The 27,115-nt window shown below is 47.9% G+C and overlaps 2 protein-coding genes across 6 annotated transcripts in view; both read right to left on the bottom strand.

Moving 5' to 3' along the window:
- Positions 1 to 317: 317 nt before the first annotated feature.
- Positions 318 to 17,075, bottom strand: Ttc4 (tetratricopeptide repeat domain 4). Of its 2 annotated transcripts, XM_021160170.2 has the most exons (11): positions 16,880 to 17,075; positions 16,302 to 16,419; positions 14,739 to 14,900; positions 12,221 to 12,298; positions 9,601 to 9,725; positions 8,422 to 8,508; positions 6,148 to 6,365; positions 5,615 to 5,696; positions 3,763 to 3,845; positions 1,172 to 1,264; positions 318 to 965 (listed from the first exon to the last, which is right to left on the bottom strand). In XM_021160170.2, the coding sequence occupies exons 1-11, from the start codon at positions 16,988 to 16,990 to the stop codon at positions 647 to 649; spliced, it is 1,476 nt and encodes a 491-aa protein (XP_021015829.1). In that variant the 5' UTR covers positions 16,991 to 17,075; the 3' UTR covers positions 318 to 646. The 2 variants fall into 2 exon arrangements, with proteins under 2 accessions (XP_021015829.1, XP_021015830.1); XM_021160171.2 differs by having other exon boundaries at positions 873 to 1,264; positions 16,880 to 17,074.
- A 1,459-nt stretch (positions 17,076 to 18,534) lies between these two features.
- The window catches only part of Mroh7 (maestro heat like repeat family member 7), a 44,777-nt gene continuing 36,196 nt past the window's right edge, over positions 18,535 to 27,115 (bottom strand). For all 4 annotated transcript variants that reach the window (XM_021161064.2, XM_021161065.2, XM_021161066.2 and 1 more), the window contains 5 exons: positions 26,794 to 26,949; positions 26,093 to 26,215; positions 21,548 to 21,650; positions 19,517 to 19,579; positions 18,535 to 18,984 (listed from right to left, as the gene is read on the bottom strand). In XM_021161064.2, the coding sequence (XP_021016723.1) occupies positions 18,740 to 18,984; positions 19,517 to 19,579; positions 21,548 to 21,650; positions 26,093 to 26,215; positions 26,794 to 26,949 (690 nt within the window). In that variant the 3' untranslated portion in view covers positions 18,535 to 18,739. The remainder of the gene's footprint in view (positions 18,985 to 19,516; positions 19,580 to 21,547; positions 21,651 to 26,092; positions 26,216 to 26,793; positions 26,950 to 27,115) is intronic.

The following is a 27,115-nucleotide window of genomic DNA, read 5'->3' on the forward strand; positions in this document are numbered from 1 at the left end:
CACGCAGCTAGGATGAGGGTCTTGAGACCACACCCACAGAGACACTTTTAGGCCCCTCACATAGACTTTGAGTTCTTAAAAAGGAAGTCAGAGGAAAGTCTCTGGCTGAGGAGAGAATGTCTGCAGTATTTCCAAAACCTGTGTGTGTGTGTGTGTNTGTGTGTGTGTGTGTGTGTGTGTGTGTGTGTGTGTCTGTGATGGGGGTAGGGTTTAGTGGATTTACAGGGACCTGCTCTGGTAAAGAAAGCTGCACTTGTCTCCCTAGATATTTCAAACAATTTCTCTTCAAGAAACAAGGACACAAACAACACAAGATCTCATATTAGCCCATCTGAAGGCCACCAGCTGGTTTCAGTTTAATAATGTATTAGTCAGTTTTCCTATAGTGACAAACAATCCCCCAAATCTCAAGTGTTTACTACAAACACATTTGCCACTCATGTAACAAACAATGGCTTTAGGCCAGCTGCTCCTATTTCAGAAATGGGGCCTCACGATAAAGGGAAAACAACACAAGCCTACTTGCAAACCACTGCCCATTGGCTCCTCAAGCTTCTGTCAGATGTGGCACAAGCCCTTGCATGGGCATTGAGAAGTAGAGAATCCAGTAGGGCTCTGAGTAGTCCCAGGATCCAAGTTTATACAGTCAACACAGAACAGGATGTGGCTTCATGGCTCCAGTCACTTCATGGCATCCACAGCATCTTAGCTTTCCTCCATGCTGGTGAAGCAACTGAGCCAGTCTTTCAAGCCTTAAGGCCTTAGAGTATGTGCAGGGCTGGTTTATTGCCTTGGAGTTGTGCCTTCTGTATGTGCCCGATGCTACAAAGGTTAAGACTGTCACTGCATCCTGAGACAGTCTCTGGGCCAGGGAGTTACCAAGGCGAGCTATTCTGGTAACTGCAGTGGATGATTTTTTCAGAGATGGACTCCAAAGATGTACTGGCCAGGGCAGGGCTGTGAATCTGAGGAGAGTGAGGCCCAGCTAGAGCCCAGCACTCAGCCAGACAGGCTTAGGTTCAGGGGGTCCAGCAGCTTCTTCCCCAACAAGAGGCTGGGAACCACTGTCCCTGAGGATAGAGTGCTAAACTCTAGGCCAGATGATTCACGTGTACAAAATCCAGCAGAGGAAGTTGAGGGAAGAGACCCCAGGGTCTGGCTCCCATGTTACCTGTGCACCTTCTTCCCCTGGAGGTAATTCCTACAGAAAGGAGAGGCTCCTACACAGACCAGGAATGCCGGGGTAAGGGCCTTCACAGAGCACCTGCAGGGAGCACAGCAGAGTGGTTAACAGCATTATAAGTGCCATTATCCCTGGACCTTCCCAGCCACACTCCAGGTGAACTCGGATGTACACAAACATTAAAGTACAACTTAGCACATTTGTTTGTCTGAATATTCCTAAGTCTGCAGACAGCATGAAGACAGTCTCCCCTTAAAACTCTGGCATCAAGCACACATAGGGCTAAACATGAAAGAAGACCACAAAGCTATCAGTTCATTCAATATTCTGGGAGTGACTAGTGTAAACCAGGCTCTTACTAACTTGAGGTTACAGTGTGCATCTCAACAAGCCAGGTTTGCCCACCCGTTCCCATTGCAGTCACACTGAATAAATCTCTCGCTTTTAAAAAACAACCAAACCAAACCAAAACAACAACCCAAATTCCTATTAATTTTGCTCTTTTAATTGGCTTCCTGAGAATGGGAGCCAAGCCTGGCTTCTCGAGGTATAGACTGTGACTCCAAGTTTAGAAACGAGGCCCTGTGTTAAGAAACTAGATTAAAATATATACATGTGGACTAATAAAATGGCTTATTAGACAGTAGCACTTGCTGCTGTACCTGAGACTCGAAGAGTAGAAGAGAGAACCAACTTCCTCCATAAGTTGTCTCCGGACCTCCATACATATGCCACGGCATGGGTACTGCCCATGATAAACATTACCCCAGACAAACGTTAAAAGGCATACTTTAAAACAACACCAACAAAAGCTGGGCGTAAGGATGCATGCCTTTAACCCCAGCATTCAAAAGGCTGAGGTGAGGAGTCTCTGTGCATACAAGGCCAACATGTTCTACATAGGGAATTTTAAAACAGCCAAGACTGTGTAGAGAGATCCTGTCTCAAAACAAACAAACAAACAAACAAACACCACTACAGTTGGGTGTGGTAATCCACGCTTGGAATCCCAGCACTTGAAAGGCAGACGTAGGAGAATAAGGAGCACCAGATCATCCGTAACTACACAGCAAACTGGAAGCCAGCCAGGGCTACACACAGCCCTGTTTAACAACTCATCTCAAAAACAAGCCAAAATCCATAACCATGTTCTGGCTCCCAAGTCTATCCCTGAGGGAGGCTATAAAGGACATGTGAAATACACACCCTTAGTCCAATAAGGCACGGCCCTAGCAGCTACAGGGGGACAGGAAGGACTTCCTGGAAGACACCATGCCTGAACTTGGCTTTAATTTGGAAAGTTTCTGGTGCACAGTGCAGGTAGCCAGACAGTCTGTTATTGCTAGATTGTGAAATTCACAGAGTAAGGCAGGCTGGAGAGGTGGATGAGGCCCTGGCCTCCCAGGCCTAGGTGTGTTGGCATTACACAGTGGGCCACTTCTGGGTTTGGTGCATGTCTTCAGGTTCTGAACTGTCTCCTGTGTTAAGTCAAAAACCTAAATATATTCACTCACAGTAGCCTTTGCGTTTCTGAGCATATGGGATTGGTGTTCCTCTGAGGATCAGTCTGCTTTCTGTCGTGTTTAGATACTTCTTGGAAATGGGATACAGTGAGCCTCAGGCCTTGAGAAATGTTCCTTCACACCCTCCAAGCCCAAGCAGGCACTCGGGACTTCTGGACCCCTTTCCAGGTCAACGGTCTTCTCATCTGTTCAGGCCCTCCCTCCACTCCAGCCTCTCCCATGGGCCTCACCACCCAACAGTACATATAATGCAAATCTGCACATTCCTCTGTGCTCCTTCCTTGAGCTCCCCTCTGCAGCTCCATTCACCACCCTGGATGAAGTCCATGCTCCTTAGCAGGGCAGCTCAGTCCATGCTCCATGAACCGTGCTAACTCAGCTCTCCAGCCTCCCTGCTGACCATGCCCGAAGACCCCCTTCTCCTGTACAACTGGCTTTTATTCTAAATGCAGAAATCCTTTGCCTTAGTCTTTTTCACTTTGCTGCAAGTTGGAGAAAAACAGACCCAAGAGTGAATTTGTTAATTCCCTTAGGGCATTCTACCGAAGCTGTTAAAGAGGCGGCTGTGGAATCTGCTTGCTACCCCTGCTGATAACAGACTCCTCCCCAGCAGGCTGTACCATGTCTACAAGGGCACTCTGACATCTGCCTGCATCCTAACTAAAGTACCCTAGAAGCATGTACCCATTCTATAGGTGAAGGCAGAGCCCCAGAGAGAATATGCTCAGGGTCACACGGTTAGGGAACCCAGGAGTGTCTGCAATATTCTTTCCATGTGACAGTGTCAGGAGACCAGTGCAATCAGATAATGGAAGCTACCCCAGCTGCCTTCAGTTACACAAGCCAAGCAGCTTTTCCAATCTGAGACCAGGCTGATCACTTCCCATGGCCTGAGCTGTCACTCTCCTTCAGCCTCCTTGGCCAATGGCCTGGTTTAATGGGCCAGGCCAGTTTGGTGCCCCTGGCCTGTGAGAGCTGTGTGTCAGTGAGCAGAAGAGCAGACTAGACTCTGGAAGGGGCCTGTGAATTTTCTCATCCTCCCATGGAGAAGCTCACCTGGGATGCTGCAGCACCTGCAACAGGGTGCTATCGGGAGACACCTGGTATAGTTCCGCCCTGTCTTCATCCTCGAAGTAGACCTGCAGATTAACCAGAAGGATGAGAGACAAACACAGGCTTAGATGGCCCCACACTGCTGCAGCAACTCTGAGAGGTTGGGATGGCAACTGTTACTAGTGGGATGCCTGCCTCCTCCACACAGCTGCAGGCTCCGGTGCTCGGGTCAGCCACAGCCATGCTGCCCATGCATGCCCAGCCATGGACCAGCTGCATTCTCCACAGCTCAGAGAAGGGGACCATCTCCTCGTGTCACTCAGGCAGTGAAGGGGCTCCAAAGCTCAAGCCCAGGCCTGTGCAGCCTTCAGTTTAGTCCCAGTGCCACAGAGGTGGGAAGCAGAACACCACAGTGACCCAAAGGTAGGAAGACCCAGAACAGGTGAGACGGGTGTGTGTGCAGGGCACCAAAGCACAAGCAGGGTAAGGACATGTCACAGGATACGTCAGAGCTCAACCAGGACAGGGAGGCTCTCACGGCAGGAGCCAGCCAGCCTGCACTGGAAGAGAAGGGCTTCTTTAGAAGGCAGTAATAAAGGGTAGCAAGGTGGAGCCCAACAGGAGTGAAAGCAGAGAAAACACTGGGGGTTATCAGGCCTCCAGCAGAAGGATGACCACCTGCTATGGCAGAGGATAACCTCGTGTTTTTTGTTTTCTTGTTGCTATTTGCAGTACCAAGGATAGGACACAGGGGTCACACACGCTAGGCAAGTGCTCGACCACTGAGCTATACACCTCTTTTTTATTTTTTAAATTCACTAAGTTGCCCAGGATAGCCTTGAACTACTTGTTAGCCCAGGATGAACTCCTGCTTTAGTTTCCTAAGTGGCTAGCATTATAGGCCAGTGTCACTAAGCCCAGCTAGGATATAGCCTGTGTGTGGGTTAGAGCTGGAACAGGATGAAGGGTGAGTGAGCCATGTAGGATGTGAGTCTGCAGAAGAAGAGGAAGGCTGCTATCCTGGGGCAGTAGCCAGCATGGGGCTGAGTGTTCCACATAGGAAGGTGCCAGTGCTGGTGGCAGAGGGGGGCTGATCCAAGAACACAAAGGTCAGCTGGGCATGGTAGTACACAGCTGTAACCCTAGCACACACAGGCTAAAGTGAAGGGACTGACAGCCCTAACTACACAGTAAAAACCCGGCTCAAAACACCACTGACGTCTTCATTACAAATACAGAGATAAATAAAGTGAACCTCATGGTGCCAGAGTAGAACTGGAGACACGCAATGCTGCACACATAATCCTTCCCCAGCCACAAGTCCCCCTTCCCAATAGTAACAGTATGCCTACTGCTAATACCATTCTCCATAGAAACAAGCAGGGATCCTAGGGGGAAAAAAGGGTTGCTATCAAAGCTGGGTGGAGAAAGCACAGCTCAAAGCTGGAGTACCTTGGGCCAGAAACATGAACGTAAAGAAGGGAGGTGAGTTAGCCTATAAAAATAGAGGAATGAAATCCTACTGACCAAGTCTACAACAATCTGGACATCAACTCCACAGTGATAAATTAAACTCATTAAATAAAAGAGGAAACCATAAATCCACTGAGTAAATAAACGTTAGGTCAGTGAGATGGCTCAGTGCTAAAGGTGCCTGCTGATGACCTAAGTTTAGAACCCACATGATGGAGGCCAGAACTGGCTCCCGTAAGTTGTCTTCTAACATACACACACACATACATACATATACACACATACATACATACACACACACACACACAGTTTAAAAACACTCAATATCTGTGTATACATCCTCCCAATATCTCTTATAGGAATGAAATAAAACATTTCTTACCTCCAGAGTCTCTGGGTGGTACTTGTGCTCTGAGTCCCAGGAGGGTGCTTCACTGAACATCGCCATTAGATGGTCAATAAACCTAAGGGAGGAGGATGTGGCTTCTGGGTGTCAATGTTCCATCTATATAGCCCCACATCAGCCCCTGGACACCAATTCAGAGAGAAAAGTAACCTATAAAGCGTGACATCTAGGCTTAACCTACTCTCACCACAGCCCACAGCATGAAGGCTCATCACTGTACAGGGCATACCTACCCTTTGAGATCGTAAGCTATATGGTACGATCTACATTTTTTTAAATAGACACATAAATTATACACATGTACCACCTAAGATGAACCACCCAGACAGTGATGAAGCAAGACCTGCCTTGCCAGCAGGTAGACAGATTCATGATAGAGAACCCTGCCATGCTGGAGATAGCCTCAAAATTACTCTCTTTCCTTCTCAGGCAAAAGCCCCTTGACTCTCCTGACAGTCAGCGAGAGGAGCACACAAGTAGGAGCAGAGGGCTGTTGGGACAAACAGTACCTGGTGTCCTCATGAAAAGCAGAAATGAAGTCTGATTGCGCGTACTCCGGGTACAGGAACAGCACAGGCCAGCTCAGCCTGCCCTGGTCATCTATACTTAGCCTGGCTCCACAGGGGTTCTCAGAGCTGAGCCCATCCAGGAGTATCTCAGCTGGACCACTGGAGGCTGAATCTTCATCCTCACCGGCTGATTCAGAGACAAGCCTGATGTTCCTAGCCTGGATTCAGACAAAAACACACACTCGCACAAACCCTATCATGAGGAAGATGCAAACAATGCAAACATATCACTGAAATACGCCCTGACGCTTCCTGAAGGCCCGTGTGACCACCTTAACTGTCCTGGCAGCCTGGCACAGTGGGTACCAGTTATTTGGATGATAGCCCCTAAAGTAGAAATTAGCAAACTTTTTATTTTCTTTTTGCAACAGTCTCATGTAACCCAAGCTGGCTTTGGATTTCTGATCCCCCTGTCACCAGCTCCCAGGTGCTCGGATCACAGGCATGTGACACACCCTGGCTGGCAAATTTTTTTCTTAAAGCATCAGCTACTGAAGCCCAAGCAGTCTGTTGACAGTAGTCCCCTGTACCACTGCCTCTGGGAAAGCCTTGGATGATACCTAAACAAAGAGAGCTGATTCAGTGTCACCATCTACAGCCTCTACCCTTAAACCATCAATAAAACGTGGCATTGTGCTGGCTAGTTTTATGTCAACTTGACACAGCTAGAGCCATCTGAAAGAAAGGAACCCCAATTGAGAAAATGCCTCCATAAGATCCAGCTGTAAGGCATTTTCATAATTGGTGATTGATGGGGGGAAAGCCCAGGCCATTGTGGGTGGTGCCATCCCTGAGCTGGTGGTCCTGGGTTTTACAGGCTGAGCAGGCCATGAGGAGCAAACTAACGCACGCCTCCACGGCCTCTGCATCAGCTCCTGCCTCCAGGTTCCTGCCCTGCTGGAGTTCCTGCCCTGGCTTCCTTCAGTGGTAGACTATTACATGGAAGTGTAAGCCAAATTAACCCTTTCCTCCCCAACTTGCTTTTGGTCATGATGCTTCATTATGGCAAGAGAAACCCTAACTAAGGCAGCTTTGTACTGTTGATAATGATTTTAATTTGTACTACAGTCCAAAGTACAGGACTTAACTAGAAGAAATAACTAGAAATTTTCTAAAACATCTATATGTGGGGCTAGAGAGATGGCTCAATGGTTAGTGCACGGGCTGCTCTTCCAGAGGACCCAGGTTCAACTCCTAATACCCCAACTACTCTGTGGGCACTACATGAATCATGTGGTGTACATATACAATACAGTCAAGAGAAAAAAGTCTATATACAACTATCTGGGTCTCTTATTCAAGAAAATGGCCACATCCTCTCTGAATATCAAACTTAAAAACCTGGAGTATACTGTACTGTTCTGTTTGTTGGGTTGTGTTTTGTTTTATCTTTTGAGATATGTGTTATAATTCTGTGCTGTTTTGCCTGCAGGTATGTCTGTGTGAGGAGTTACAGACAGTTGTGAGCTGCCATGTGGGTGCTGGGAACAGAACCCAGGTCCTCTGCAGACAGTGCACTTAACCACTGAGCATCTCTCAGCCCATACTGAATTTGTTAATATCTGTTACCAGACTGCTTACTGGGAGAGCCAAGTGAGTAGATTTAGCAGTGTTAAGTGCTCTAAGTCAGTAACTGAAATGGTGTGTAACTGTGAACACAGAATGAGACTAAAGCCTCAGCCCAGGCAGCAGCACCTGTCGAATGGGAGACTAGCCAGGCATCAGGATTAAAGATGTAGGTCAGACACTCACTTCAGGGAAGTACCAAGCACTAACTGGCTTGGCTACTGGGCCTCCTAGACTACGTGCACTTCAGAATGCAGGACAGGGAGGGTTTTACTGTTGTTAATTAAAGCAACATCCTAAAAGCGTGGCTTTCTTGGGTTGTAGTATGTTATAGTGATGATCATGGCCCTGGCTCAGACACCATTACTATGGGTGGTTTTCTTCTAAGATTAGTAAACCAGGAACAAGGCCTTCCCCAGAGGGCTGCTGTGAGAGGGAGGGAGAGGATGACTACCCCAGAGCGCACACTCAGCATGTTGCTGAGACCGGCACAGGAGGGACCGAGCTAACTGAACGTGGTGCTCTGACTCCAGAGGCTGGGCGGGGTAAGCACAGCTGTGAAGGCAAAGCACCCCAAGAAAGGTCCCAGCAGGATTCACACAGCCAGGGGGTTTCACACTCTGTGAGGCCCATGCTTTGAGAACTCACCTTGATGGCCTGGAGCAGAGCCTCATTCTGACGCTGTTCCTTCTTTTCTTTCAACTTTGCCTTCCTCAGATCCCTCTCTTCCATCCTCTGGAAATATAATTCAGATGTCGTCAGCTCCAGGGAACTCTTTCTCTCTTTTACCCCAGCCTGCAGGAGATCTGGTCTCTATGCAAACCATGCTTCTGCTCAGAGACTGCCAGTGGCTGGCTCAGTGACCGTCCACAAAGCATGCCCCCACGGTCAGGCCCACTGTCGGCAGAAATTTAAAACCTAGTTCTTTTAAAAAAACAAAACCAAAACAAAACCCTTCATTCTTGTACTGCAAGAACTCACAATTCAGTGAGGGATGCTGCTAAGAGCCAAGTGTACCCCTGAGTCACCCTGATGGTGCCCCCAAAGTAGACTTAGGCAGACAAGGAAAATGCCGCCAATAAAGGAGAGAGGGCATCTCTATCCAAGGTCCCCAGTGGAGTAGACAAGTACTACAGGGAACCCCAACTTCTCTGGTATGGCTGTGGAAAACCCCAGGTTCTGCCTTCTGCACAGTTAAAATCAGTGAGAGAAAAACACAGGTGGCAGACTTTCTCCCCAGTCTGCCCACCACCAGCAGTTCCTGCTTCCCCCTGGGCTTGCAGTTAATAGAAATCTGCCAACCTCTGCCTCAAAGGGAACAGAGCAAATGTGTCAGGCTCTGCAGATCGCATGGTCTCTGTTGTGTATTATCTCTTGATAGTGTGAAAACTTGCTAAGCTCAATTCATCTTCATTAAAAAAATCATTCAAGGTATATATTTTTTCTCATATTCAAAGCAGGGACCAAGAAATATCAGGAACTTGTCCTGATTCATGACAGCACTTCAGCAGTGGTAAAAGTAGTATTAAACTCAGATTTGCTGAAGCATCCCTCTAGGGCTTCTTGTCTGGAAACAGTCTTCTCCCTCGGCATCACTCAGCTGCTCAGTAAACTCTCACTCCGTCATTCAGAGATTGGGCTCAGGCATCACCTCTCTCAACAAACTACCCGTCAGAATCCCATTCACACTCTGCTGTCGGCAGTGCAAAGCCAGCTACCACTACTCTAGACTGTTAGCATGCACACACTATATTCCCACAGCGACTGGAGACACAATCTGAGGAATGCTAACTAGCAAATACAAACTGTCTGCGGACAGTCACTAACCTTTAGCTTGTCTGCTTTTGCCCTTATTTCTAGAAGTTTCTTCTCTTTGGCATCAATTTGTAGTCCCTCGTCACACCAGTTCACAGCCTCAGCAAAGTGTTTCAGTTCAAGATGGCACAGGGCACCTGCAGAAATCAGAGTCCTGAGGATCTCAGACAACATGCTCAGAAAGCCCCGCCTTGAAAACGCCTTCCTTCCCTCACCAGTCACCAGCCAGCCCCAGGAGGCAGACAGGACAGGGCTCTCTGTAGTTCAGTTCCTAGACAAGGAAGGATTTGTGTACTGTAGATCAGAAATCACTCTCAACCCCATTTGTTCAAAACTTCCAAGTCTTCCAGGTATACAGGACTCAGCTCATCAAACAGTCAGACAGGGCTGGGCTAGAAAATGACTGTCATTTACCTGTTGGATCTTGGACAAAGGCCATGTCTAAGCTTCAGATTCCTTGTCTACAAATGGGAGAATAAAGGCCATCTCAGATGGTGTGTGTGTGTGTGTGTGTGTGTGTGTGTGTATGTTTTAAGATTTGTTTTTAAGGGCTGGAGAGATGGCTCAGTGGTTAAGAACACTGACTGCTCTTCCACAAGTCCTGAGTTTAATTTCCAGCAACCACATGGTGGCTCACAACCATCTGCAGTGGGGTCTGATGCCCTCTGGTGTGTCTGAAGAGAGCAATGGTGAATACATAAAATAAATAAATCTTGAAAAAAAAAAGAATTTTAAACAACAAAAAAAAATTGTTTTTAAGAGAGAGAGGGAGAGAAAGAGAGGGAAGGGGAGGGAGGGAGGGAGGGAGAAAAAGTGTTTGCCTGAAAAGGCCAGAGATGTCAGACAGCCCTTGAGCTGGAGTCTTAGGCAGCTGTGAGCCACTGGGAACTGACCTGGAGTCCTGTGCAAGAGCAGAATGTTCTAATGTTCTGTTTACTGCTAAGCCTCCTCTCCAGTCCCCAGATGATGTTTAGTATAAAGCAGAATTTCCTCAGCCATCAATCAATACCAAAGCCCAAACACATTTTTCTTTTTTATACAGCCATCTCTTTAAACTGCCTCCCCTTTACTCTTTGCTTGACTGGTATAGGGCGCTGTTTGTTTTCATTCTGGGATGAAATCTGCAGCACCTGTGCATGCTAGGGAAGTGCCCTACCATTAAGCTATACCTTGATTCTATTTCTAAAATGGTTCACTGCAATCATGTTCAGTTCTCTGGATAGCCTCTTAGACTTTCACAGAAATTTAAAACATCAGAATTTTATTATAAGGCTTACATGATGGTTTGAATATGCTCTGCCCAGAGAGTGGCACTATAAAAAGGTGTGGCCCTGTTGGACTACCTGTGGCCTTGTTGGAGTAGGTCTGTCACTGAGGATGTGGGCTTTAAGACCCCCATTCTAGCTGCCTGGAAGCCAGTATTCTGCTACAGCCTTCAGATGAAGATGTAGAACTCTCAGCTCCTCCTGTGCCATGCCTGCCTGGATGCTGCCATGTTCCTGCCTTGATGATACTGGACTGAACCTCTGAACCTGTAAGCCAGCCCCAGTTAAATGCTGTCCTAATAAGAGTGCCTTGGTCGTGGTGTTTGTTCACTGCAGGAAAGCCCTAACTAAGACAGCTTGAGTGTCAAAGACTCTATAACCCCAGACAGGTGAGATGTCTCAGGACACAAAACAAATGCATACTTATTTTTTAGAGACTCTAACCTCATCAAACCCAGAGTGAGCAAACTGACATTAAGAGCAGATGTCCTGCCAATGAGGTCCTGCTATATATAAGGTGAAGCAACAACGAGTCAGAGGCTGATTCCACAGGACCGTAGTCTCCCGGCCAACCCTTACTCAGGGCCTCTGTCCTGTGGCTGACAGACACGGACATACTCCCTACACCCAGCCAGACACCTAAAGGGGCATTACTTGGCTAAGTGGTTTAAAATGACTCATGGCAGTATAGGGAGGCTCAATACATGATGAATAGTTTGCAAAGCACCCTCAGCTCAGAGTAAAGTGAAGTATAATTAGTAAAACCGCTGTTATTGCAAGGTCAGACCACAACATGAAAAACATGGGAACAGTCCAGCAGCAGAGTTTCTGGCAAAGGCCCCATACTTATCTTTTAATTAATTTCAACATGGCATTTAATTATCTTGCCTTTCGATCAGCTAAACTAGGAAAAAAAATCAGAATGTGCTATGTCTTAATTAATTTTATTCTTTCTTTTTTTTTTTTTTTTTGGTTTTTACGAGGCAGGGTTTCTCTGTGTAGCCCTGGCTGTCCTAGAACTCACTCTGTAGACCAGAGTGAGTCTCAAACTCAGAAATCCGCCTGCCTCTGCCTCCTGAGTGCTGGGACTAAAGGAGTGCGCCACCACGCCCTGCTAATTTTATTCTTTACTAATTTAAAATGAGTAGTTTCAATCTCATACACACCAGGCATGAAGGGTAGAGCCTTCTAGGGAGCTCTGAGTGACAGCAGCCGCCGGGAGGAAGCAGGACCTTCCCACAGAGTCTGCAGGACTAAAGGACTTCCCCAGTCCCCAGCACGTCAGGAGCCAAGCTTTCAACAGCAGCTTTTGGTACACACTGCCAGTTTTCCCAAATGATAGCCACCCGCAGCTCATGGAGACTCACCTCTTATGATGGCTTTCAAGTGACCGGGCTTTAGCTTCTTGGCAGCCAGCACATCGTTGAGGGAAGAACGAACATTGCCTAATGAAATGCCATTAAGTAAAAGAAAGAATAAGCTTTTCCGTCAAAATGCTTCCAAAATGTCACAGCACTGATAGAGACAATTCCCAAGCAAGGCTCAGGACTCAGAACACTGAACATGCTCTGGACAAACACAGTCATGCTCATCGAGTCCTAAGAGTACGCAGCATCCAGCAGGCCGGAGGAAAAAATGCCCAGTGTCACCAGCGACTAGAAACTAAAGTCAACCCGAAACCAGTGAGGACGTGGGAAAAAACAGTGCTGTGGGACTGTGGTAGGCAGTCTATTTTGGTTGAATAGGGCTTGTTCCGGTGACCCAGTAAAGATCTCAAGGGAAGGGAAAGCGAGCCACGTTCCCAGAATCAGGTGCCTGAAACCACAGAGCCCCCAATTCCATAATTCTGTGACTATCAGTCACGCAGACAATGTCCCAAGCTTCTGGCATTCTGGCTAGACTCCACTCCCACAGTTACCTGATAGCCCAGCCACACTGTAAGAGGGGCTGCTTGGCCCCTCCTCACTCTCTTTAAGCCCTCACCTTTCTTACTCTCTAGCCCTCCTTCTCTCTTTCCCTCCACTCCCTCCATGTGGCCATGGCCAGCCCCTCTCTTTTTACCTTCTCTTTCTCCCTGCCTTTCTACAATAAAGCTCTAAAACCATAGACTGTCTCTGATCACTAAGGCCCGCCTTGCTTGAATGATGGGATGGGCTTTCTCCTAACAAGCTGCATCTAACCTCCCGCCAGAAGGCCTTCCTGTGCTGCAGCCATGGACTGGACCAAGGACTCTCGCCTGAGTGGGAACCATAAATGCCCTCTCCCCTTGCCCTCTCCTCCCTTCAGCCCCAGGGCTCAGTGTCGCCCCAGGGCCCCTATTCTGTTCTCAGCTCCTCTGCCGTATCCAGTGTGGGATGCTGGAGGCTGGGAACCTGGTACCTAGGGCTGCCCCTTGTCCACCACCCGCTGAGTGGGGTCAGTGGTTTCACACAACCAGACACCCACCTGGGGGCTGCGTGGAAAGTGTGCGGCAGTCCTCCCGAGTCCGCCTGCCTAGAGCACCGGAACTGTGGTAGGACACAGGTTCTCTCCCCTCTTTTCCCCACACCCACGGCCCTGCACAATGTCAGGTGCACTGGAGAGTAAGTCGGCACACTGTGAACAACAGGGTTCTTCTAGAAATTATCCTCAGAAATACTTGATCAACGTGTGAGGATCGGTGAAGAAGCAAGCTAACTGAGTTATCTCCTGCTGGTATAGTGGTTTGAGAAATGGTTCCACTACATTGTCTAGGCTGAACTCAAACTCAAGTAATCCCCCTGCATCGTTCTCCAGGTAGCTGAGATTTACAGGTCCTAGACACTCACAAAGGCACTCAGAACACAGAGTATATAATGAAAGCTGGAAAGCAAAGGGATGGACTTAAAAACAAAGCAGAGGAAAAGCCCTGCGCTACCAAGCCACACTACACAAGGACAAAGGCACCGAGGGCCTCTGCGATGGGAACGGAGGCAGACTACAAGGCCATCAGACTTCCAGACACCGCCTTACCCTCCACTACTGATGGAAGCCAGCACTGCCAAGCTGGTGGGGAACTGGGGGTTTATTTCAGGCAGACAGAAAACCACAATGTCTGGACTGGACTGGACCCTGAGCACAGTGGTGGTTCAGTAAGGAAGAACTAAGCCATTCTCCCCTCGGTACTGAGAGCACCAGCAGCCACAGTCTCCTAACGCTAGAAAAGAGCAGGCAGAATTAAGGAAGGGATCAATTTAGGAAATTTCCTAGATCTGCTTGCCTCTGCCTCCCAAACGCAAGATGAAAAGCATGAGCTGGTGCACACTCTTCCCTTCTTTTTTAAAGATTTGGGGAGGGGGTTGTGCGCGCACACGCGAGTGCTTATGAACATAAAAGAGGGCATGAGCCCTCTGGAGCTGGGGCTGCACCTGTGTCCAGGCAGTTGTAAGCAGCCTGTGATGTCTGCTGGGAGCTGACATGAGCTTCTCTGGAAGAGCAGCAAATGCTCCTAACTTTTGAGCATTTATCTCTTCAGCCCTATACGTAAATTCTTCAGAAATAATAACATCGTGCTGGGGAGACGGCTCCGTCAGTAAAGTGCTTGTTGTACATGCATGAGGACCTGATTCAACCCCTAGTCCCTACATAAAATGCTAGTTGTAGCACCATATGCTTGGGAGGAGTAGAAGCAAATGGATTCACAGGGCTTGTTGGCCAGCCCGCTTAATTTCCTCAGAAAGCTCCAGGCCAATGAGAGACTGCCTCCAAAACCAGGTAGATGGCTCCTGAGAATGACAAACTAACCTCTACCCAGCACGCATGTGTGTGCATACACATGCGCGCGCGCGCACCCCCCCACACACACACATGCACATACCCATATATGCGCACACATACAAGAGAGCTAACTGAGCCATGATTACATACCGAGATAGTACTGTGCTGCTGCCCGGTTGGTATACAGGACAGCATTCAAGTCAGGGTCTGCACACTTCTTCTTCAACCCTTCACTGTATGAAAGCACAGCTTTCTTATAGTCTTTTTCTTTAAAGTAGTCATTGCCCTCATCTTTATAGGTCTTGGCTTGCTCTGCAAAGAGGAGGAAGGAAGCAGCGCGTCATACCTTTTAGAAAGCTCACTGGAAACCTCTATCATGCAGTAATGTAATATTGCACAGGTTAGGTTTTGTCAGCTTGACACAAGCTAAAGTCATCCGGGAAGAGGGAGCCTCAAACAAAAACTGCCTCCATCTTGATTAATGATGGACACAGGAAGGCCCAGCCCACTGTGGGCAGTACCACTCCTGGGCAGGTGTTCCTGGGTTGTATAAAAAACTAGCTGAGCAGTGCAAGGAGAGCAACCCCAGTAAGCAGCACTCCACAGTCTCTGTCGCAGTTCCTGCCTCTCAGTTCCCGCTTGAGTTCACATCCTTCAGTGAGGGACTGGCTAGAACCTAAATAAACCCTCTCTTCCCCACATTCATTTCGGTCAGTCTTCTAGCACAGCAAAACAAAGACTAACACATACACAATAAATCAAAGAGATGGAACCAACCGAGGAAAAAAATGCCAAATTAATGGTATGATAAAATTGGCATCAATATAGAACACAAGGCCATGCAAACTTAATGCCATAACCACTTCCAAAAAATTATGAGGTAATGTTATTAAGTGCTTTTTAATTTTTGGTTTGGTTTGGTTTTTGGTTGGTGTTTATATGTTTGTTTGTTTGTTTGTTTTTGAGACAGGGTTTCTCTGTAGCCCTGGCTGTCTTGGAAATTGCTCTGTATACCAGGCTGGCCTTGCACTCAGAGATCTGCCTGCCTGCCTGCCTGCCTGCCTGCCTGGGGTCAAAGGCATGCATCGCCACCATCCAGCTATAAGTGCTATTTTAAAAAGGGGAATTAAAGATGGTTTAGAGAAATGGCTAAGCAGGTAAAGGCACTGGCCCCTAAGCTTGACAACCTGAGCTTGATCTGAGGAACATGTGAAATGGTAAGAAAGAATCCACCTCACAAGGCTATCCACTGATCTCTGTAAGTATGTACACATGTATACACACACACACACAAAGAGTTTTACAAAGGGGGGATATAGCTCACTTACCCAGCATATGTGAGGTTCTGGGTTCAATTTCCAGATACACACACACACATACATTTATCCCAGTTTTTGAAGGACTTTAATTTTTATTGAGAAAATTACACTGCTCCTTTTCTTACATTGTGTCATTCACTGAAAAGCAAATCCCCCTCCTCTCTCTGGTACTACAGTAGTGGTGGACCTAGTGGCACTCATCACACATCTTTTCTGATTTGTTAGGGCAATCTGGCTTTTCATCCAAGTCAGGCCTATGGGACCTGGAACTGTACACATTTACTCAGCAGGCATCCAAAGGAGAATGTGTGGCGTGAACACTGACATGTTAGTCATAATACTTTCGCTCAACTCAACAAGGACACAAAAGAAGTGCTGGGTGACAGTAAGATACCTTCTGGATATCGATCATCATCAAAAATCATCGACTGGAGGCAGGCCAAGTCAGGAAACTCCTCGGGGTCAATTTCTGATGGCGCTTTTTTCATAAATAGGGGGATCTTGTCAAATTCCTAGAATTTAAAAGAACAATTAGTGTTGTCTACTGATTAGATCCAATCCCAGGACACGACATCATAAAGTTTTTTCCTCGCTGAGCATGATATGCAAATCCTAAGGATTGGCTGGAGCTAGACAACCAGTTTCTCTGGTGTTAAATGTGGGATCCTGATTTCCAACGCTCTCCATGGGTGGTAGCAATTACCTTCAACTAGGCGCTGTCGCGTTCCTAACCACCTTCACCATCTCCTTTCAACTTTACCCTAACCTGGGTGCTGCAGTAAAACAACTTTATAAGTAAGGGACCCCTGGTAGCAGAGCCTGGTGGTGGTGTGTGACAGGACTGCCTGCCAAACCCCCGTGGTCTTAAAAAGCAGTCAACTTAGACTCAAAACCTCGAGGCGGACGATTTCTGGCAGTGACCAAGCCTCGAGAACCAAGCTCCTACCCCAGAAGCCCCCGACGCCAACCCACCTCCTCCCATTGGTCCTCGCGGAAGCCGCCGCGGTAAGGCTGGCTCTGGAACTTTTCCAGGAACGCGTCCATGGAAGCGTCCTCTGTAGGCTCAGGCTTAGAACTCTCCATGGCAGCTCGCAACTTCGGCGCTTCAGTCCCGGGACCAAGAAACGTGCCGCTCCTTCCGGCGGCAGGGATGCGCTTCCTTTTGCTGTCCGGGCTGCGCGTGGCTATGCCTCTCGGGTTCCGCCGGCCTGGGGGCGTAGCCTGCCTGGAGGTGTGGCCTGACTCCGCGCTTTCCCTCTCGCCCAGCCCCACCCATCCACTGCAGAGTTTGCCTGGCCTCCAGTCTCCTCGCTTTGGGGCGTAGTTAGGTAAACTCCCTTTTGTATCTGAACTCTTCATCTCCACTCTCCAACCCTGATGTTTTTATGTCTTTTCTATAAATGTTCTCAAAAGATGACTTCGTAACCAGGCCACATGATATTTGTCTGTAATCCTAGCACTTAGAAGGTTTAATAGGAGAACCACAAGTTCAAGACCAGTCTAGACTATATAGCAAGACCCTATTTCAAACAAAACAAAACTTTTGTGCATACAAATACTTTTTTTTCACACAGCCCAAGGTTTGAGGTCCCCATACACCCCTACAACCTATAACTACATGTGAAACTCCATGTGGCTTACCCTACAAGGATGGGTGCCCCGCCTGTCTGCTCACCTCATGGATAATACTACAGCAGAGGTCTTCACAGATACGCCCATAGGCCCGTGGGGAAATTACTCCGAGAGATGTATGCCCACAAGTAGAATCTTTGGGCTGTGATTATTGACACATTCATCACTACTGAATAGTAACAGGCTCTTGTTCAGTACAGCTGCATTGATCTATCGCCCCACCAGCCTTGCCCCGGGGTCCCTACATCCCACAAAGAGTTTTCTGAAGTTGACATCTGCTCATATATCTCTCTTCTCAGCACCCCACCATGCCTCCCCACTGACCCTACCTCCTCAGCAGTCTCCATGGCCTTAGGACTTGGCCCTTGCATCTCTCCTCTTTTTCCAGGTTCCCTCTCACTGGGACTTTGGAGAGGGTCCCATGTACCCTGCTTTCCACCCACAGATGACCAAATGTGGTCATCTTTCCAAATCTCCTTGAGAAGTCTCTTCTCTGCCAAGTCTTTCCAGCTGACACACACAACCTCTGGATGCCACAGTCCCCATGCCTCCCTGCTGAGCTCATCTCTGAAAAATGTCAACCCGAGAACCATTTGGATATGGGGGCTGTCCTGCCTGTAATGTCCTGTAAGGCATTTAACAGTGTACCTGACACCGGTCTTTACCCAACAGGTGTTAGTAACATTGACACTGTCAGGTGGCAACACCAAATATGTCCTGGATATTTTTGCATTAATGTTAGGCAAACAGGATGACCAGTCAAGGGTGAGACTCGGCGACCATGGTTCCCGAATGTGCATGACATCATAGGTGGGAAGTCGCCTCACTCTTTCCCTTTCCCCAAGAGCCACCCAAATCACCACCCTTCTGCTCTTATCACCAGGGAAGGGAAAACTGAGATGTCCAGGTGACCCCCTGAGTGGCTTTGGTCAACGCACTTAACTACTCTGAGCCTCAGTCTCCCATTATACAAAGTGAACAAAACAGCCCGCACACATCTGTAAATGTGAAGTGAATCAGCACAAGGGGGCCATGCTCTTTTCTCAGACTTGTCAGAGTGAGGGCTCCACAGGGCCTCCACAGGGGCTCCACAGGGGCTCCACAGGGGCTTCACAGGGGCTGGAGGATCTCTCGTGAGGAAGCCATCTGGATGGAAAGGTTGACCACACAGTGTTTACAGGGACCCGGCTGGGGCTTATGTCACTGCTTCAGAGACATCTTCCAGGAGGCCAATGCCTGCATGATCCAGGAGCGCCGTTGGTGGGAGGTGGGCAGGTTCTCACAGCTGGGGCTCCATCGGTGCATACTGGATGGGTCACACACCCATGAATCTCCATACAGCAGTGGCCAAGAGTTCCGCCAGCAACTGGCCATAATTTGATCCTGGGCCTGGGCAGCGCAGATACACACGGAGGCTTCTGGGTCGTGTCTCAAGATCTCCAGAGCTGGGTTGGAGGAAGAGAAAGCAATTGTTTAGACAAAGGCCCTCCCTAGGAAGAGTTCAGAACTCATCCCTTCTTCCCACCTCCTAGCCTTGGCTTAGACACCCATCTGCAGCATCTTCCCAGCCCTTCAGATTGTCACATCTTTCAAAGCCTGTATGAAAATTCCACCTCCTGTAGGAAGCCTGCCTACATTTCCCCAGCCTACCTCCTATCAGCGATCTCAGTTGCAAAGTGAAAGTGTGCCCTCTTAAGCATTTAAACCACACACTCTGCACTAAGTGGTTTTGGCCCTTGATTTTGAGCCTCATTTGCTTAATGAAGTTACGAGCTCCCCAGGGTGCTGTGCATTTTGCCTCTGAGTGACGTCACCCCCATAGTAGTTAACATTACACTCACTGTAGATAAGCCTTAGCACAGCAGATGTGAGCTGAAGACCCTTGCCCTGACACACAGCAAATCTCTTTTCCTGTTACCCACTGTGGTTCTCACATGCCCCCACTCCCTCAGCATCCCCCATCCCAGGATGACTTACTAGCTTTCACTTCATTCAGCCGCTCTTCCGTCATCATGTTCTCCATGCAGGGGACCAGGGACCCTGGATAATCCAAGAGGTGAAGGCACCTTGGTACCTGCTCCTCCCACCCTTGGACCAGATGACCTCAGAGACTCTGCCTGCCGTCTTCCAGCCCCGTAAATGAGGGCCTGAAAGGCAGGCTTCATCAGGACTCTCAACGGGAGGCCCAGAAAGGTCTTGGTCCAGCAGGCAGGAGTAAGCAAGGAGAACACAGATCCAGGATGCAGCCGACTGTTAGTGTCACCCTAGCCTGGGCCTTAGCCTCCTTGTCTGTGACATGGAAAAGTCCTGCCTCCCTCCCCAGCTTTCCCAGAGCATCTGAGCTGCCAGCCTTGTGCACGTGCCAGGCCCAGATGCTAGGGACCTCTAGGGTCTGAGACTCCAGGTATGCTACTGCATCAGCCACAGGACATCTTCAACTCCTGCTGTCCTCATTCTGTGTACCTGCCTCTGATGGTATCTGGGTCTGGGGTATTCTCTGCTCCTCCCACTGAGTCTTAATTCCTCTGTTTTCCTGGGGAATTCCCATTTAGCTTTGTATATTCCCTTCAGAAAGTGGCTCTCCATGAAGTCCTCTCTGACCCTGATCCAGGCTGAGCCTAGTGCCTGCCTAGAGTCTCCATGAGTTTCCTGTCTATATGCACAGGGTCTGTGTACAGTGGGCCTGTAAAAACTAGGTCTGTATACACTGGCCCTTTAACACTGGGTCTGTATGCACTGGGTCTATATACACTGGGTCCGTATACACTGGTTTTTACTTTGCTTTTGATTTAGGAATCACATATTTTCATATATTGGGGTCTGAGGATTGACCTCAGGGTTTAATGTATGCCAAGCATGTGTTCTGTAACTAAGTGGCATCTCCAGGCCCGATTGTGCATCTATTCTCCACAAGTTGATAATTTTCTAAATTTGGTATCCATTTTGGAAGATGGAGAGGAGGGAAAGTTTCTGAGGATTCTAAATTTATACACAAAAGTTATGTATATATGCATTTTCTAGACAAAGTGTTTGCAATGTTCTTCTGAGCCTCACAAGAGATCTGTGTCATAAAGGAGAAACTCTACATTGTTCCAGAAGTTGACTGTAGGCAGAAGTGGGCACAGGCCTTGACATTAGGTGTTAAACATTAATGTTTTTAAAAGTAGTTGGCTTGGAACAAAACTGAAAGAAATCAGCATATGAGGAGCTGCTTCTGACGAGCCCCGTAGTTCGGAGATACGCCATGTGTCCTAGGCTTTGCTCCTCTGTCCCAGCATTGGTCATGTTAGCAGGTTCCCCCCACACACACACACTCCTCTACATCCCACTCCAACCCACTCCATCAGCTCAACAAACCAATGAAGGGATGGTGGGAGCGTGGATGGATGGGGAGGGGTGTACAAACAAATGGGTCGGTAAGTAGACAAATGGGTGGATGGATAGATAGATAGATAGATAGATAGATAGATAGATAGATAGATAGATAATGAACAGAGGGGTAGACAGGTAGATAAAATGAGTGGATAGATGGATGGATGAGTAGATGGATAGATAAATGGGTAGATGATGGACAGGGGTGGGCAGGTAAATAAAAGGATGGGAAAGTGGATTTTGTGGTGGGAAGATGGAGTAGTGGGTGGATGGATGGATGGATGGATGGATGGATGAGTAGATAGGTGGGTGGAATTTGAGAAAGAGCAAATGAATTTAAAACATATAATAAAAGAATTATCGTATTACAGACATCACCCCCTCCAGGCCTCTCTGACTCTGGTGAAGAGACAGTGATTATTTGGACAGGGGAGAATGAAATTATAATGTAATGAGTGTAGTAGCATGGGGTGGGAGAAGCAGCCCCAGATGCCATCAGAAGGGTTTTATGAAAAATCCTGAGCAAAGAGAATCTGTAATTGATCTTTCCCCCAGATATTTGAATTATGGGAAAGTCCGACAGGAGCGCAGGCAGAGAGGCTTGGTAACAGGATTTGTTATGCCAGAACAGATTACCTATGAAGATGACAGAGGACTTCCGGAGGGAGGCCCGTGAATTCTTGGCATACTCCAGGCTCTGGTTGAGGAAAGTGAAGACGTTGTCTCGGTGAGAGCTCACCTAAAGCAAAGAGAAAACCCCAATGTGCTGGGCCCACTACCACAGAGCTTTGGGCAACTCTTCCGCCTGTAAGCACTGTATAGACCCCGACTCCTAAGCATCCCCACTGCCCAGATCTTTGCCCAGAAGGCCCACAGGGGCCAGACTTTATCTTTTGATCTAACCACAACCATCACTTCTAATGGCATGCCATCTCAGGTCTCCTATCAACCCATCTCCCTGGTGAAATGGAGGAAAAGACCCACAGTACAGATTCCCCACCAGAGATGTCATGGGGAAACTGCAGGCAAAGGAAAACTGGACTGGCCAGGATGAAAGGTTGGAGCTGCAGAACAATGAGGGGTAAGCTGGAGGACTGAGGAGTCTTAAAAGCCAGGTGAGGCATCCTCTGACACTGGGAGCTAGGATGCCAATACTGAAACATGACTGGCACGACAAAGCATGCTTTGTAAAAGAGAACCTGACAGATCTCCAGAGTGGATCTGGTGCATAGAACTAGGAGCAGTCGTTCAGCTAAGAGGATCCTGGGAACAAAAGAAAACTAAGCTGCTTACTTCCCTGTTGACAACCTCTGCAGGCCAAGACTGAGGTCTGAACTCCCAGCTGTGGCAGGCAAAGCCTTCACAGTCTTACCGAGTCTCCCCTTCTCTGCCTCCACTGTCACACTCAATGATGCAAGGACATGGCCTGCCCCAGTCTGCTCTATGCCCTGTACAGGGATGGCTATTGTTTAGAGCACCCTCCCTCCCCTCTCCACCTGATAAACTGCCTCAGTTCAGATGTCACCTCCCACTGAAGCCTTCCATGACCCTCAGGGAATACTCATCCAAGCTTTTGTAGCATCTTGCCCATCCTCAGCCATGGTGCCTGGAACCTTAGCTTGGAAATGTTCTCAGCCATGGTGCCTGGAACCTTAGCTTGGAAATGTTCTCAGCCATGGTGCCTGGTACCTTAGCTTGGAAGTGTCCTCAGCCATGGAGCCTGGAACCTTAGCTTGGAAGCGTTTACACCCCTTTTCTCTGTCGTATACGGAGCTCTTCCAAGATAGTGGAAACTCTCACTCAGCTCAGAGTCCTCACAGCTTGTATTAGGACTGGTGGCCAGAAACTGCTAGATCAACTGTTCTCAACCTGTAGGTCATTGACCCTTTGGAGATCAAGTGACCCTTTCCCAGGGGTCATCTAAGACCATTGGAAAACACATATATTTACATTATGATTCATAACAGTAGCATAATTACAGTAATGAAGTAGCAATGAAAATAATTCTATGGTTGGTGTCACCACAACATGAGGAACTGTATTAAAGGGTCACAGCATTAGGGGAGTTGAGAACTACTGTGTTAGATACATAAATGAGAGAACTGTAGTTGATTACTTAATTGATTAACTGTAAGTCACTGGTTCCTTCTTACAGCTACAACTAGAAGTTAACTTCCTTGTATTAATTTTTTTTGAGACAGAGTTTCATGTAGCCCAAGCTGGCTTACTGTATGCAATACCATACACACACCACCAAGCTGGGCTTATACGTTGCTAAGGGTTGAGCCGAGAGTCTCATGCCTAGTAGGCTGATAATCTAATTGAGCAGCCATACTGAGCCTGAGAAGTTAACTTTCTTGTGAACAGAGCTGTTGATGGCCAGGCAAGCAAAGAAGAAAGTGGGATTCCATAGGGTACAGCCATAGAGGTCACAAACTGATAGTCACAACCCAAAGAGTCTACAGAGCAGTGCCTAACACTGCTCTGTAGACTCTTTTTTTTATATAGTTTTTTTTTTTTCTGACAGAGTCTCATTCTATAGCACAAGGTGGCTAGAAACTCATAGCAGTCCTCCTGACTCAGCCTCTCAAGTGCAAGGGTTACACCCATCTTAACCCAGAACTTTATTTTGTGTTCGTGTGTAAGGGTGAAAGTATGTAAGGGGAGAGGGGCTGTGCACAGACATGTACTGGGGTACTTGTGTCATTAGGAATACTGCTTGGGAAATTCTATTACAGAAAAGAGAGCAAAAAAAAAGTCAGGCCTGCCAGTGCACAGTGCATGTCCAAGGAGGCCTGAGGATGGCCTCTGCTGCTGCTGTCCTCTGGGTGCTCTCCCTGTAGGTTTTGGGAGAAAAAGTCTCTCATTGGCTCAGAGCTTGCCAGGTAAGCTAAGCTGTTTATCTTCCTGTCTCTGCCTCCCCAGTGCTAAGAGTACAAGTGTGTATCACCACACCAGGCAGCTGCTGCTGTTGTTTGTGTGTTTGTCTGTTGTTACATGGGGTCTGGGAGCTTGAACTCAGGCCCTTGGGTTTGCAAAACCAGTGTTTTACCAGTTGAGCTATCAGCTGTCTCGAAAACCCAATTAAAAAGCTTAATTGAGTGTTAATATCTTGTTAAAAATATATAGGTTTCTAGCTTTTCTTGTGGCAAGAGGGATCCATATTGGTAAGCCTTCACTCTCTGTCCCTGCCTTTGATGAGGTGTGATTTTCCTGGCTCCCAAGACACTCTACTTCCATGTCACGGAGGTCTTTGTAAGGTGACCAGCCAGTGCAGGTATATGAATTAATGGTCTTAGCGAACAGTTCTTTGGCACTTCCTGTTCCCTCTGTAAAGTGAGGGTAGACAGTGGGTGCTGGTTACATTCATGTTGGGTTGGTAGCCACCCAGGTCTCATTTTAGATGGGAAGGCTTCATTCCCAGGCTATGAATGCAGCTGGGGGCTGAAAACTGCCTGGGCCAAGGTCATGTCCCTTTTTGTCATGCCCGGGACCCAGTTACAGATGGATCTTGAAGTATAAAGATCTAACTAACCCCAGCCATGCAAGGGTCCATGCCTGTGGCCCCAGCTGTCTAGAAAGCTAAGAAAGAGAATCACGCAATTCTGAAGAGTTCAAGGTCTGCCTGTACAATCAGAGTTGAGACCCCCATCTCAACGACAAAACAGAAAATGACCTGAGCCCTGGTCTCTGGCTCTAGGTTGAAATAAAATCAGTAGAGGATTGTCTGAGAACTCCCTGCAACCCTATCATAGCTCCACATTATCATCTGCTGCCTGCACTCTGCCCTCCCTTCCCTTCCCCTCCCTTATCTTCCCCTTCCTGTTCCCCTCCTCTTTCCTCCACAGGGGCCAAGGCCATCAGAACTGCTTCCTAAACTGGTCTCCTCCTGTAATTTCCCATGTCCATGACAACAGGGAAGGGAGAGTGGGAATAGACAGCACCCCTCCCCCAGATGCTCTATGACCCACACAGTGACACCTTCACAGTGTACATGGCTTACTTCCTGCTTAGCTATTTAGAGATCACTGAGCAATATAGAGTTCAATGACCACAAACGCTGGTCCTCAGCACAGAGCACTTCCCAAGCCATTCTGGGGCCACTGCAAATCTCCAGGGTCAGAGAAAGCACTCAGCATTTCCAGCACCCCCAGCCCCCTCCCCCAGAGTCCCCACCCTGTGGACATCCTGATAAGACTCCTGTCACTAGAACACTGCATGGGAATTTCTAGTGCAGAAAAGGGAGCCAGAAGTCAGGCATGATGGCATATAACTATAATACCAGCACTCAGGACAATGAGACAGAAGAATCACTGTGAATTCAAGGCCAGCCTGGGCTACATAGTGAGTTCCAGGCCAGGTTGAAATACATAGTAAGACCATATCTCAAAGTTTTAAAAAAGCCAGGCATTGGCGGTGCACACCTTTAATCCCAGCACTTGGGAGGCAGAAGCAGGTAGATCTTTGTCAGTTTGAGATTAGCTTGGTCTACAGAGGGAGTTCCAGGACAGCCAGGGCTACAGAGAAACCTTGTCTCAAAAATAAAATAAAATGTTTTAAAAAGGAAAAGAAAGGGGAGACACTTTAGGCAGAAGATGCAGTACAGCTAGGCTGGAGCTGTAACTCAGTGATAGAGCACCTGCCTAGCATGCATGAGGTCACGGATTCAGTCCCTACCTACCTACACACACACACACACACACACACACACAGGGCTTGGAGGAAGTACAGAGAGAGTTAAAATAGATGATAGATAGATAGATAGATAGATAGATAGATAGATAGATAGATAGATAATAGATGGATGGATAGATAGATAGATAATAGATGGATGGATAGATGATAGATGGATAGATAGATAGATAGATAGATAGATAGATAGATAGATAGATAGATAGATAGATAGATAGATGGATAGATAGATAATAGATGGATGGATAGATGATAGATGGAGAGAGAGAGAGAGAGAGAGAGAGAGAGAGAGAGAGAGAGAGAGAGAGATCTTCAGCAGCTTGGTAGCCATTGGAGTTATGTAGTGATTCAGAGGACAGGGAATCTAGACGAGAAGTGAGAGATGGAGACAGATGCTCAAGACCCAACAGCTTGTAGAACCGCCAGTCAGAGTGTGAAGCAAGGACTCCAAACCCTCATAGAGTCAGTGAATACAGAGGAAGCACTCACAAGATATTTGCAAATTTTGGTCACTGTCAGTTGCTGGTTGTCCCAGGGTTTCTGGCTGTAAGCCTTTTTTGGCAACTCCCAGTTCATGAAGGAAGAGCAGCAGACCAGGGTCTTCACACATTTCTGCAGACCAACAGGAAGAAATTACCAGCAGGGTAGAATTCCAGGTCAGCGGACGTCCTGAGGAAAATGCTTTTAAAACTGGATTTAGGGGCTCAGTGGGTAAAGACGCTTACCACTCAACCCTGGCAACCTGAGTTCAGGCCCCTGAGCCTGTTTAACTCTAGAAAGAGAAAACTACTCCTACTCCTACTACACACACACACACACACACACACACACACACACAATTTCTTTAATTGGGTTTTGGAAAACCAATTCCTGTTTGAAAGGTGCAAACAGGAGCTCAGTGGTAGTGCTGGTCTTACATGCACGAAGCCTAGCTAAGTATTGTAAATACATACATACATACATACATATATACACATATATACACACATACATACATACATGCATAGTAAATGAAGAAAAGAAAGCTACGGGTGAAGTTAGCTATTTGAAGGGGGGTTTGTCCAAGATGCCTCTAGAATGCACATGCGGATGGACATAAATAACAGCTTCCCACAAACTGCCCTTGATCCTGGCTTGGTCCTATAAAGGAGGTGACCCTTCAGGGTCTGACAGTGGGGCACTGCTCTCACCTGGCCCACTTTGGCATTGCCCTCCTGTATGATGAAGAGCAGGGGCATCAGCGTGCTGGTCAGCTGCTCCTCCATGGCTTGGGTGCGGGGTGTCCGGAGCTTCTTCACCACTTTCCCGTATACGTTAATGCAGGAAGCCTGCACCACTTCTCTTGCCTGAGACAAACAGGAGGCTCCAGTGGGGTGGGGTCCCCCTCATCCAGGAGGAAGTACCACAGCCTTCCTTTCTCTCAGTCATAGGACCTTCTTGACACAAAGACAGAGGAGAGCCCAGGCCACCTGGTAGGGCTGACCTGGGCTAGCTCCCTCCCCACTAAGTCTA

The sequence above is a fragment of the Mus caroli genome, chromosome 4 (genome assembly GCF_900094665.2).
Source record: "Mus caroli chromosome 4, CAROLI_EIJ_v1.1, whole genome shotgun sequence".
NCBI lineage: Eukaryota > Metazoa > Chordata > Mammalia > Rodentia > Muridae > Mus > Mus caroli.

Excerpts from the sequence above, each read along its gene's own strand:
- Ttc4 (XM_021160170.2), bottom strand. The coding sequence starts at position 16,990 with ATGGAGAGTTCTAAGCCTGAGCCTACAGAGGACGCTTCCATGGACGCG. Across the intron at positions 9,726-12,220 it reads CTTGAAAGCCATCATAAGAG|GTGCCCTGTGCCATCTTGAA; the intron begins GTGAGTCTCCAT and ends TGATTTCTGCAG. Across the intron at positions 6,366-8,421 it reads CTCTGCTCCAGGCCATCAAG|GCTAGGAACATCAGGCTTGT; the intron begins GTGAGTTCTCAA and ends GTCTGAATCCAG.